The following is a 12,287-nucleotide window of genomic DNA, read 5'->3' as shown; positions in this document are numbered from 1 at the left end:
CAAATTCACACCGGCCTTTTATTGCATTCTTTTTCCTCCTCCTACTACTTCTCACTCTTCCCTTCTTAGTTCTCACCTTGTGCCCTAGGAGGCCATTGCAACAGCCACTACTACGATGACCGCGTCCCATCTCATCTTTGTCTTGCTTATCTCTCTTCCACTTGTTTTATCTCTTGCTCACTCTATCTCATCTCTCCCACACATCCTCTCTCTCTCTTTCTCCATCACACTAATGAAAAGAGAATATAAGATTTATTTGACAACACTAATTGATTGTATTTAATTTTTATTGAGACAATGGTTGACATTTTGTGGTCATGATGAATCATTTTATTCACAAAATCAAGATAATTTTCTTGTTAATCATAATGAAGAGATTAATAAGGTTATAAAAAAGACTCGTGAAAATCTCAAACTAGTGGCCTAATATTCAAAAGGATATTATGAATGTTGTATCTTTAACATGAGAAAACAATGCTTCCAAATATGATATCTAGTCCAAGTAAACGGGGGAAGAAAGGGTAACAACAATTGGGATTGAGATTCTAGAACTATCTCACAAATGGACAAGATCAGAGCACAACACTCGAACACTGCTTCCATAGTTGGAAGTGTAAACGAAGGTGATCTGAAAGGGAAAGAGAAAAAGGCAATGACATATTAGAGAATTGGGGATTTAGGGCTTGAGTGATTTGAGAGAAATTGTTCTTAATAAACACCATAAAAAATAAGGGTTAAAGATTAGTAAATGACTAATTAGCAATCACTGATAACTCACCAACACAATTAAAAATTTTGAGTATATAAAAATAAATATTTTATAGTCTCTCATAATTGAATAAAAGCCCGAAAAGAATTCAACAAATATCAATTTTACCGAACTTTAGTTGAGTTGGATACTTAAAACACATGAACAACTCTAGTTGTCCCACGTTACCAAATATAGTGTTATACCTCCTACATATGTATGCAATGAAATATAGTGCTATACCTCCCACATAAAAGCATTTATGTGTGCCGTGTGCCTATTTGTTTTATCCTTGTCATTTTTTTGTTCAAATAGGTAAATCCCATTGTTTAAAGAGAAAAATATCATACACAGATAATATAAATTTTTTTACACCGTAATCCAGTTATAATTTATGTATCATATATGATAAATTTATTTATTTTTTAAAATAATTCAAATATATGATTAGATAACAGTAAAAAATTAATATATTGAGATTAAATTCTTGTTTAAATGAAAAAAATACAGGGCAAACAACAAACATGCATATTAGAGTTTTGCATTTATAGATCATAACAAATTAGATATAGCATTACAATAAATCTCCAAAAAAATTAAAATTGCTTGCGAGTGGCTGTGTTAAACGTTTCTTGTCTTTGGAAAGAACGCGTAAAAGATATTATTTTCTAGGGTTTAGACTTTCAAACCTATTTTTAATTTAAAATAGTTACAATTTTATTTTTTAAAATATTTTAATTAATCATTGACTAATTTGAAAAAAAAAAACAAAAGTTCTTTTAATTAACGAGATGATAGACGACATGTCATTTTATTGATTAAAAAAATCAACTGTATCAAAACTTCCAACATTTTTTGGAGTATCAGATAAACTCTAAAGAGAATAATAAAAATAAAGCATATATAGAAATCGATGCAACAGAAAATAACGAATGATGTCCATTCTCAATTGAACAAATAACTTGATTTAATATCTCCTCCATACAAACAAAAGCAAAAACAAATTCACAAGATCAACCTCCACTCATCTTCTAATAAGATAACAACACACGATCACGTACGAAAGCAATGCAATTCATTATGCAGGCCTACGTGCATTACATTGCACAATGCCTCTTTCTTCTTTTTTGCAGCTGTTTTCGAATTTTATTTTTGCTTCAAAGTAGAAAAAATATAAGTAATATAAAAAAGAAGAAGGTAAAAACGATATGTACTGGGTGGTGATGCATGGGGGATTGAGTTGATTGATCATTGATTGAAGGTTAATTATGTTCTCCTTCTAGCAATGGACTGGTGAGGTTTCCCTTCAAACAACTCATCAATGTAGGTCTCAATATCTTCAGGTTGGTACTTTATGTACTTCTCAGTCTGTCTTCCTGGGTCAAAGATCTGCGCAAACCTCCCAATGAAGGCCCTGTAGGCCGGAACCACCACTCCCGAGATCGAAACCCTAAGCTCCGACTGAAGTTGCTCGTCCTTCACCACCCACGAGCTCTGCGTCCTGTGAATCTCATCGAACAACGCATTGAAGCTCTTGAACCTCTCCTTCAGCACCGGCTTGTGCACCTTCCCGTTCACGTTCAACCCTTCCGGGTTCAGAAACTGTAGCACCCTGTTCCACGTTTCTCTCTGGTAGTTCTTGTGGTATGTTCTAAGTTCAGAAGATTTCTTCCTTATCCACGTGTCACCCATCACCTGGCTCATCTCGCTTGATCCTTTTATCTTCTGCAGAATGTACCTTCCGTTGTTCATCATGAAGAAATTGCTCAGTGCAACGTCTTTGTATAAACGCCCTTTACCTTCTAGGCTTGAGTCTAGCAAGTCCATGACTCGGAGAACCTGCCCTGCGAACGGTGACGATGCTTGCTTCTCCGGAACGCCGTCGTTTTCGCTGTGCGGCCTGCTGGTGGAGTCTGCACGTTCGATCTTGGAATGGTCTTTGAAGACTTGTTCTAGGGTTTCTTTGTAGTCTCCCGCTACGCTCAGGTAGTTCATTATGTAGCGTGTGAGGGGGTGCACTGCTCCGCCGGGGACCGCGCTTTTCGCGGTCTCCAGTTTGATCTGGTTTTCTAGGTCACTGAAGATGAAGATGGCGGCCTCGCCTAGTCGCGACTTGGCGACATTCATCTCCGTCTTCAGTTCCTCCACGGACTCATCCGGGAATAGTCCGTTGACTTTTGGGATGACCTCCCGGAGGCTCTCGTACATGTCGAGGAGCTTGAAGAGCTTCTCGGCGGCGCGCTTGGTCATGGCGGCGCCCTCCGCAAAGTTGAGGAGCTGGATCACAACTCCGCGGGAGAGGCTACCGAAGAGCCCCGCCGAGACGGAGGGGCTGCTGGCAAACACGGCCTCGGCGAGCCTTCGCTCGCCGGGGAAGTACACCGCCGCGCACTGCTTGAGAGTGTTGATCCAGGCAGGGATCATGTTCGCGGCGAGAGTTTCCCACTGCACCTTCAGAACCATGTCGTCGATGCTGATCCTCTCCAGCCCTAGCTTCTTGCGAACCTCCTCGAACGCGTTCCTCCGCGAGATGATGTACACCTGGCAGCACTCCGATTCGTAGCCGCCGGGTAACATCTCGCCGGCGATCTTGCTCAAGCTGGCAATTGTCTCCTCAGAGTAACCCGGGAAACTTTCGTCGATTTCGCCTTCTTGGTCTTTCTTCACCTCTTCTTGTTCCGATGATGAAACCTGTTGTTGTTGTTGTTGTTTCCCTTTGGTGTCATTGTTATTATTATTGCCTCCTGGATCTAATTCGATTGGGATTCTACATTCTTCCATCAGAAATCTGAAGTCCTCCTCCAAATACGACATCACACGCTGGTGAATCGATGCAACGCGATTCACCAGCGAGTCTTTTCCTTTTCCTTTTCCATTTCCACCGTCGTTCTCTTTCTCCTCCTCCTCCGGTTCAACAAGATGATGATGATGATGATTCAGCAACATCATCAGCTTCGAAACCCGATTCGCGGTTTCAAGCAACCACGAATCTTCCTCCGCCACCTCTCCCCATTTCGCCTTCCCTTCCGCATCATATTTGGCTATCTTCTTCTCCACCAGATCCGTGTATCTCTCAAAAAAGCCAGGAATCTCAAAATTCTTCTCCGCAGCATTTTCATCGTCGTTTTTCTTCGGCAGAGTCACGAGAAACAGGTCAATCTCTTCTGAAACTTTCTCAAGGCTTGGCGGAGGAGACGCGGTTTCTTCTTTCTTCTCTGCCTCTGCCTCCTCCTCATCTTTCTTTGGAGACGATGGTTCAGCTTGGGCGGTGGCTTCAGCACCATGATCATCATCAGGTTTGGGATCAGCTTCTTCATGATCGGTGATCGAAGGAGAAGAAGGTAGCGTCTCTTCGGTTATGTTAGTAGCCGAATTCTCTTTCTCTGCAAGGTTATCATGATTCTCCATGATGATGGAAGAAGAAGGAGAAGAAGTTACGTTGACGGTTATGTTTCCCTCCTCGGCGAAAGAAAGAAAAAATAAAGGCGTTTACAAATGACAAATACGCACGCTGAGGAGAATCATCCGTTTGATTTTCTCTTTGAATAAAATAAATATTAATTAACTAATTTTTTTCTGTCCTTTTATTGTGAGGGTTGAGTGGTTGACCGTTGACGTTTCTTATTCTTTTCTCGATTGTGCGTATCACTAACTACGGTTCATTGAAAGCGAGAGAGAGAGAGAGAGAGAACCTTTGCGCTTTTTATTATTGCCATGTTTGTCGGAGGCGGTGCGTAATGCGCGCCACGCACACGAACGAACGGGTTCGGGTCGTAACAATATGACAAGCTTTCGGGTCGGATTCAAACCCGGGAAATCTCGGTGCTACGCGTGATGCTAAACAAAGAGCGATTCAGATTTGAGACATAACTCTTCAGATCCGGCATAACAGGAAGCTTAGCTTAGCTCAATAATTGAAGTTGATAACTTCAAAAAAATAAAAATAAAAACAGAAATTGAAGTGAGAGAGAGATAGAGATAAAGTTAAAGAGAATGAGATATGGCGGAGGTAGAAAGAGGCGAATGCTGTTGCAACCGTTTTTGGTTTTGTGTGCGACGGTGACAGGTTTGGGATTGTTTATGTTGGCGCTGAGGCCGTTGGATCCTCCGATCACGGTTGATTTTCCGAAAAAAATCGAGCTCGGAGATTCGAACAGCTCGAGTTTGAACGGCGGCGGAGAGAAGCCGTGCGCGGCGGTGGAGGAGATGGGGAAGGATTTCGAAGCTGGTGTTGTCGGGAAGGAGACGCTGAGAGTGAGGAGAATTATCGAGGACCACTTCGATCTGAACGGTAGTTACTTGTTCTGAGTTTTTTTTTTATTAGCAAATATTAATTGTTAATTGTTAATTTTTTTGTTAGCGGAGAAATCCAACCCGCTCCATTTTCCTCCCTCCCTTTTCCTTTTTCCCCCAATCGAACCTTATAACTCCTGATACTTGTTCTGAGTTTAATTTACCATTTCTATTAATTATGTTCTTTAATAGCATGAGAATCTTACAGGGACTGTTTTTGAGTTTCTCCGTTTTAAGGAATAGCTATTGTTTTTTAAGTTTCTTTTTTAAGGCATGAATTATTTTAAATGAATAAATATCATGCGAGCTTGTTGGTACTACTTGGTAGTGTTGTGTCCATATTTCTGTTGTTTGTTGTTTTGTTGTTTTTGATTAAAGATGCCAAATTTATAAACCAAAAGAATGCTTTTAACATGTTTAAGAGATAGTCTCTTGTTTTTTGACGACAAATTACAGAGTTTTGATAGTGAGTAGTTTTTGTGTTTTTGATTACTGTAGTATGTCACTTCGGTTTGGATAATTGCTATCAGCTTTTCTTATAAGCCATTATTGTCGGGTTTTTTAAGGACTGATTTTAATTGCTTAAATTATCTAAGTATCTAATAGATGCTAAATTTTGTGTAATATATACTTTCTTTTTCAACAAAAAAACTATCTTTTTTAGATGCTTAGCGTTTAGGGCTCATATTACTGCCTTTCAATCATTACATATCTAGTTCACGCTAAAGACAATTGCTCTGTTCTAAAAGGATGCACCTGCTAGTTTATGGATCATGGCTGGTAATGATCTAGGCTATTTTTTCATTATTCTAGTTTACTTTTTGTTTTTCTGAAAATAATCTAAAGCCAGAGTTCTGCACCTCTCTGTTAGATTTATGACATAAATGTGTGAATAAATAGGAACCATGTGCTTCTGCAAAAACAGTTCTTGAATCAGAATACATTGAAATTTTTTGTAACAGGTGCTTCAAGAATCAGGGATTTGCCCCCAGAGCAGTTCTGTAGTCATGGATTTGTTCTTGGAAAGACTGCTGAGGCTGGTTTTGGGAATGAAATGTACAAGGTCTTAACTGCTGCAGCACTGAGTATAATGCTAAACCGGTCCTTGATCATTGGCCAAACCAGGCATATTGGTTCTTTCCCAAGCCTTTCTTTTTCATTTTTAAGAGCTAACCTTTTTTAATTGATGCCTGAAATTTCTTTTAGGGTTAGTTTGGCGGTATCTCTTTAAAAATGGTGGCTCAAATTCAGGGATTAGTTCTGCATGATAAATTCTATAGAAAACTAATATCTGAATCATTCACCCTTAATCTTAAGGAGATACCTTAGCTACCTTTAGAACATCTACTTCCTATGGGTCTTAATAACTGTGTTAATTTTTAAGCATACCTTGACATATTGTTCCAGAAACATTTTTGCAATATTTGAATGGCAACTTATATTCATCTACGTTTGACACATTACATATGTTTACAGCCACTGAGATGTGAAAACTGAAAACCTAGCAGTCTGCCATTGATGGATCTGTGGAACTGCTTTGATCTTGCAATTTAGCGTCTATATTTATCTTTCCAATATCTGATTATCACCTTGGTTATATATTTCAGAGGCAAATATCCTTTTGGGGATTACATTTCTTATTCCAACTTTACCTTTACCATGAATGAAATAAAACATCTGTGGAGACAAAATCTTTGTGAAAGCAAATATGGGAGGCAACTGGTTATGAGGACTGATGATTTTGAAAAGCCTGCTCAAACAAATGTCCTCTGTAGCAATTGGAAGGAATGGAAGCAACCTATCATATGGTAAAGTCACATGGTTTTTCTACTTATCAGTCTTTCAAGTATCATATAATGACTATGAACCTTATATTTTAGGTTTCAAGGAACTACAGATGCTGTGGCAGCTCAATTTTTCTTGAAAAATATACACTCTCAGATGAGGATTGCTGCTTTTGATTTATTTGGTGATCCACAAGTTCTGGGATCTCAGCCGAATGTATTTGGAGAGCTCTTGAGAGTTCTCATATCTCCTTCAAAAGATGTTGAAGCAGCTGTCAATTGGGTTATTGGTGGTGAGGAGAATCCTGACATCTCATTGCATATGCGGATGCTTATGAATAGGTAATATATAATTACACTCTAATATCATTGAATGGGAACTATCATGCTTGATTGAGGAATGAGGCTGGTGAAGCCTACTGTTATATGGTCAATGTTTCTTATTAAGTTATTTACCTTTTCAATAAATATCAAGTGAACTAGGTGGTAGCTTTAATAATGAGAATTGAAATCTGATATTTGCATTGGACAATGATAAAAAAAAAAAAAAACAGCATAAACACAATGATAAGTATATTAGAAGCTAAGCTAGCTAGCATTTGATATTCCTTCTCGGCTTTATCTATTCCGACATGAAACAAATTATAATTAGGAATAGCAACAAGCTTGTGGTTTGGGGTTGGTATCATCAATTTCTGTTTCTTCCCCATATATCTACATGAGAATAGTGACCGTATTTTGATTCTGTTCAGTTGTCTTCTATTTTATTTCATTTTTACTTGCTGATTAATATACTCTTGTCTTCTATTTAATAGAGTGGGTTTTTCCATCAGTAATTTCATCTAATTCCTCTATATATGTATACATAATGCTCAACCTCTTTTTCTTTCTTTTTTCCCCTTTCTTACATCAAACTCATTTATATTTTGTTTATGGCCCTCACTCTGGGACTTATATATAGTTATATTACATGTGTGTATACGATAGACAATTAAATTTCTACATCAAGGCAATCTCTGTTTTGTCTTTCTTTGGAATTGTTCTAAACACATGCCCTATATTGATGAAAGAGGAACTCCTTGTCCCTATTGAAACATCTCCAGCCTTCACAGATGCTTACATAGATGGACCCCTAACCATTTGTTTGACACATTTTTGTCAACTTCTCATACACACATGTATGGACCTCTTTTCAACGTGATGATAGGTTTCCTCTTACAAAACTCTTAATGTGTGATACAGCACACACTTGATATATTTAGTTGATGTGCTCATTTGGGCCCTGGTATCTTTCAACCACAACACGAGAAAAAATATCTAAATTTTAAATATGCATTAGATATGAGATATAATTGCCTTCGACTCCTCTCCTCCTGTCCCCAAATCATTGGCACCATGCAAATCTTAAAGTAGTTTTAAAATTACTGTTCAAACAAGTCCACTTATCCCGGACAGAACTCATCCAACAAGCCAAACAAAATATTGCCAAGTCAGATAGCATACTTTATGCAATCTGGGTTTCTATTACTTTTTGCTAATATCTTTATCTCTGACTCCATGGAGTTCTGTGTACCAATTCAGCTACCAGATAAATAAGAAGAAAAAGTCTGATGAAAGAACATCCACTATTAACTTAATCATTTTGTTCACTGTTGAAGCATAGGCTTTGGGTGTTAGGGCCTTTAAACATTTATCTAACATGATATTTCTGTTTGAAGATGCCAAATAATTTAGCCTCTTGAATGGCATAACAGTATGTACATATGCAAATAATATATAAACTAAAAAGCATAAAACAAAAAAAAACTTAGCCTTATAATAAAATGGCATTAGGTATCTTTCACCCTTCAGAAAAGCACATATTGTATCATGCGTATTTGACATCCCAACTTTTTCTGTTTTTTTATTTATTTTTTGGAATTGCATGTGGTTCAACCTTCTCGCAGGGTGTCTTTAACTGATTGATGCTATTTCTGTCATTTCAAGGTCCATAAGAGCTGTACAGGCTGCATTGCATTGCATCAAAAAAGTCATAGAGAGTCAGCACCTAACTTCTAGACCAAAGGTGGTTGTGGTGTCAGATACACCTTCTCTTGTTAAAAGTATCATGCCCAACATAAGCGAATTTGCACAGGTAAGTTTTCAGTTCACGGTTTGAATCTTGAGTACAACAATATGCCACTCTTAATGCTAAAAATTGTTTTTATTAGTAACAATGGAAATTACTGCACTGAAATTAGAACAGGCTATCTGCTGTAGTAAATACTTGTTTTCTTCATTATCTAGTTTTTTTATTGCTTACTGTCTGAACATGATATTTGGGTGCCTTTTTGACCAGGTTCTTTATTTTGATTATGAAAAGTTCAAAGGAAATATCTTTGAAGGTTTGCCCAAGTTAGATTTTAGAGTGAAGGATTGGGGTCCAGCACCCAGATGGGTTGCTTTTGTGGATTTTTTTCTTGCATCTCGAGCTAAATATGCTGTTGTCTCTGGAGCTCATCGGCGCGTTGGAACTACCTATGCTCAACTAATCGCTGCACTGGCTGCAACACGCAATCTGGGTACATGCATTTCCCCCACCCCTTGTATTATTTGTTGTTACTTGTTTCTTCAAACATACCACTGAAGCATCCAAAAACTATTTTCTTCAGGAGACAACTCGTCTAGTTCAAGTTTTTCATTTTTGAGCAGTTTCCAGAGTACTATGTTGACTGAAGGTTTAAAGAATCAAGTTGGTTGGGGCCATGTGTGGAACAGATATGCCGGACCATTGAGTTGTCATAACCAGACCAACCAATGCGCTTTCACACCACTTCTCCCTCCTGGCTGGTGGGATGGCTTATGGCAGTCACCTATTCCAAAGGATATCAGCCGTCTTGCTGCCTATGGCATCAAACTGTCTGGTCTTGGCACAGTTGATTATGATTCCCTTCAAAATTACTGTAGTACAAGGAAAAATGTTGAGAGAACCGTCACATTCAATTTGTAGCGTTTGGAAGACACATTTCATTGTATTCTTTATGGTATAAACATAATTTATTAGTATAGAATTTGTTAAGTCATTCTTTTCACTATTTGAGTTTTCTTTTTAGTACATCTGTCAATTTAAATGTAACCAAACAAGTTATATATAGCTTTAAAAATGAAATTTTGAGTGTTGAAGTTATATATGGTTTAAGATATAAAATGAAGAAAGAAATGAAACTCTCAATTAGGCTCAGTGGTAGTGTATGGTTATCAGCTTAGTACAAATCTTTTCACATTCCGTCAAGTTGGTTGACACTGCTGAACCTGTTGGATGTCGAGAATTGCAGATGAAATTCACAAATGTTGTTATGATGTTTAGAAGATAGCAAGATCAGATGACAATACTACAAGACCCTCTGGTTTTACGACAAAACCCTAGCCATGCGCATGGATTCCTTAATCATTTGTGCTTTCCCAAAATTCAGATTGTTCTAGCATTTTGCAGGGTAGTACAGTACCGGGTCCAATGAATCAACAACAGAATGAAAATAGTCTCCACATCTTGATTAATAGCAAAATGAATGAAGCCAGCTTTTGAGCTATCTATTAAACATGATTGGGTGGTTAAGAAGGAAGGAAAGGAGGAAAATGTCAGGGATTCGATCCCTCCAGCTGATAAAAACCTAACAAACAAATAATTAACACTTGTCGATAATAAAAAAAAAAATCAAACATGATTGACCAAAACAGCAAACTTTGCTGATTAAGATGCTTGAAAGAAATAAAATTCACGGGTGGTGATGAAGGCCACAACATTGGAAAATTATAACCACCACTGCAGTTAACATAGCAGACAATTACAAAACTTCATAAACAAATCAATATGGAGATGACCTGGGAAATACAAAACATTGATAGTATACTAATAGGATAGAGTTGTTAATGAATCCTTACATGCATAAGCACTGAACCTCAAACAGACAAGACCATCAATCAGTCAGTCGGATAATCCAACCGTTGTTGGTAGTTAAAAGACAAATGTAGCATCCTTTTCTACAAATTGACTATCAAGGTGACAATATTTCATTACACTACACTGACTTGTGTAGGATTAAAAGCTTTATACAAATATAAATGCTACGACATTTCAATGATGCAGATTTATGACTTATCATCTTTGCAACATTGCAAGGTAGGTGAGAGGAATGAAGTAAAAATTTGGATCATTTCTCAATTTGTTAATCTTCTCTATATAGTTCCAACTGTCTTAGATGTCTCCAATGGGACAATTGATGTGGTTGCCTGTCTGGTTGTAGATAAACCATGGAAGTTTTACAGATGCAGTCGATGCGGTACTGTAGTGACAGTTAAACAACCAAAGCATAATACAATTCAGCCTTCACTGGAGGCAAACAAGATTCATTGGTCCTTCGGAGAGAAGACAAAATTGTCTCTAACAGTCAAAGTATACCAAAAACAAAGATGATGAAATTTTTGTTTTATCTTACAGACAAATTAATCTGTGAACTGTAATGTAAATAGAATTAGGTACCCCTGTGTAGCCTTGTATCACTTTACTAGCTTGCCACCTCAATAATAGTTTTATTTTATTAAAATACTCTGCAACATTTTTATAAATTTAGTTGACAGATAAACCACACGCCTCTACTTAATAATCTTTCACCCTCAAAAAGTGTCATAAACCACATATCATCTAAAATTAATAAGTATATTAACTAAAGTATCATTTCCATCAATTAAGTGTGAATTTGGAAACGTGTTTTTCAATAATGGATATTCGTTAAGCAGAAGCTACAAGGAGTAGGTTCTGTGTTTTTTTCAAATCTGACATGAAAAGAGTAGTGAGACACTGAGACTTGAGTTGGAAATGTGTATCCAAAGTGTAAATTTCAGAGGCAACAATAGCAGAGATAAAGGGAGAAATGAACTGTAAACATTAGAGGACACTTTCAGAATAACTCTAATTGTGAATAACATCGTCCCCCATCAAACAAGAGATAAAAAAAGTATGGGGGGCATATAAGCAAGAAAAAACTCTATTCATCATCAAAAATCCAACAAACACAACATGGAGATAGAAAAATGGGATTGAGGGAAAATTCACTTGCCTGATGATCCCCAACAGCACACTACTAATATATATATATATATATATATATATATATATATATATGAAGATAAATTTTAGTTTTGGCACCAATGCAAGATCCCAGACAATTTAGGAAAAAACACATGACCAAAGATTTCTTAATATATTAAGCTATCACAAACTTCTGATTGTTTATTATAACATTATTGCACAGGTTTGGCATAGGATGCCAACAAATCAATGCAATGGAACAAAAATCTACTCATATAATATCAAAAACCTAAAAGCTGTGCATCAAGTCAAAACTTCACCACTTGGTAGGCTACACCAGCAAATATTGCTACCAAACAATGCTACTAATAATTAATAACAAAATTGAAACCAT

At 37.3% G+C, this 12,287-nt stretch overlaps 2 protein-coding genes across 2 annotated transcripts; one reads left to right on the top strand and one right to left on the bottom strand.

Annotated features, from left to right (window-relative positions):
- Positions 1 to 1,697: 1,697 nt before the first annotated feature.
- On the bottom strand, positions 1,698 to 4,265 carry LOC114390941 (exocyst complex component EXO70B1-like). Its single transcript, XM_028351878.1, has one exon. The coding sequence runs from the start codon at positions 4,154 to 4,156 to the stop codon at positions 2,015 to 2,017; it is 2,142 nt and encodes a 713-aa protein (XP_028207679.1). The 5' UTR covers positions 4,157 to 4,265; the 3' UTR covers positions 1,698 to 2,014.
- A 165-nt stretch (positions 4,266 to 4,430) lies between these two features.
- Positions 4,431 to 9,991, top strand: LOC114390942. The gene is made up of 7 exons (XM_028351879.1): positions 4,431 to 5,039; positions 6,004 to 6,166; positions 6,649 to 6,849; positions 6,922 to 7,167; positions 8,812 to 8,959; positions 9,164 to 9,386; positions 9,477 to 9,991. The coding sequence occupies exons 1-7, from the start codon at positions 4,742 to 4,744 to the stop codon at positions 9,812 to 9,814; spliced, it is 1,617 nt and encodes a 538-aa protein (XP_028207680.1). The 5' UTR covers positions 4,431 to 4,741; the 3' UTR covers positions 9,815 to 9,991.
- Positions 9,992 to 12,287: the final 2,296 nt, after the last annotated feature.

The sequence above is a fragment of the Glycine soja genome, chromosome 16 (assembly GCF_004193775.1).
Source record: "Glycine soja cultivar W05 chromosome 16, ASM419377v2, whole genome shotgun sequence".
In the NCBI taxonomy this organism is placed as follows: Eukaryota; Viridiplantae; Streptophyta; class Magnoliopsida; order Fabales; family Fabaceae; genus Glycine; species Glycine soja.
The sequence above is the reverse complement of the archived record's forward strand: the minus strand, read 5'-3'. Positions and strand labels throughout refer to the sequence as shown.

Bases quoted from the DNA above. Each gene is read 5' to 3' on its own strand.
- LOC114390941 (XM_028351878.1), bottom strand. From the start codon at position 4,156: ATGGAGAATCATGATAACCTTGCAGAGAAAGAGAATTCGGCTACTAAC.
- LOC114390942 (XM_028351879.1), top strand. From the start codon at position 4,742: ATGAGATATGGCGGAGGTAGAAAGAGGCGAATGCTGTTGCAACCGTTT. The intron at 6,167-6,648 runs GCATATTGGTTC...TATATATTTCAG, and splicing joins TTGATCATTGGCCAAACCAG to AGGCAAATATCCTTTTGGGG. The intron at 8,960-9,163 runs GTAAGTTTTCAG...CTTTTTGACCAG, and splicing joins ACATAAGCGAATTTGCACAG to GTTCTTTATTTTGATTATGA.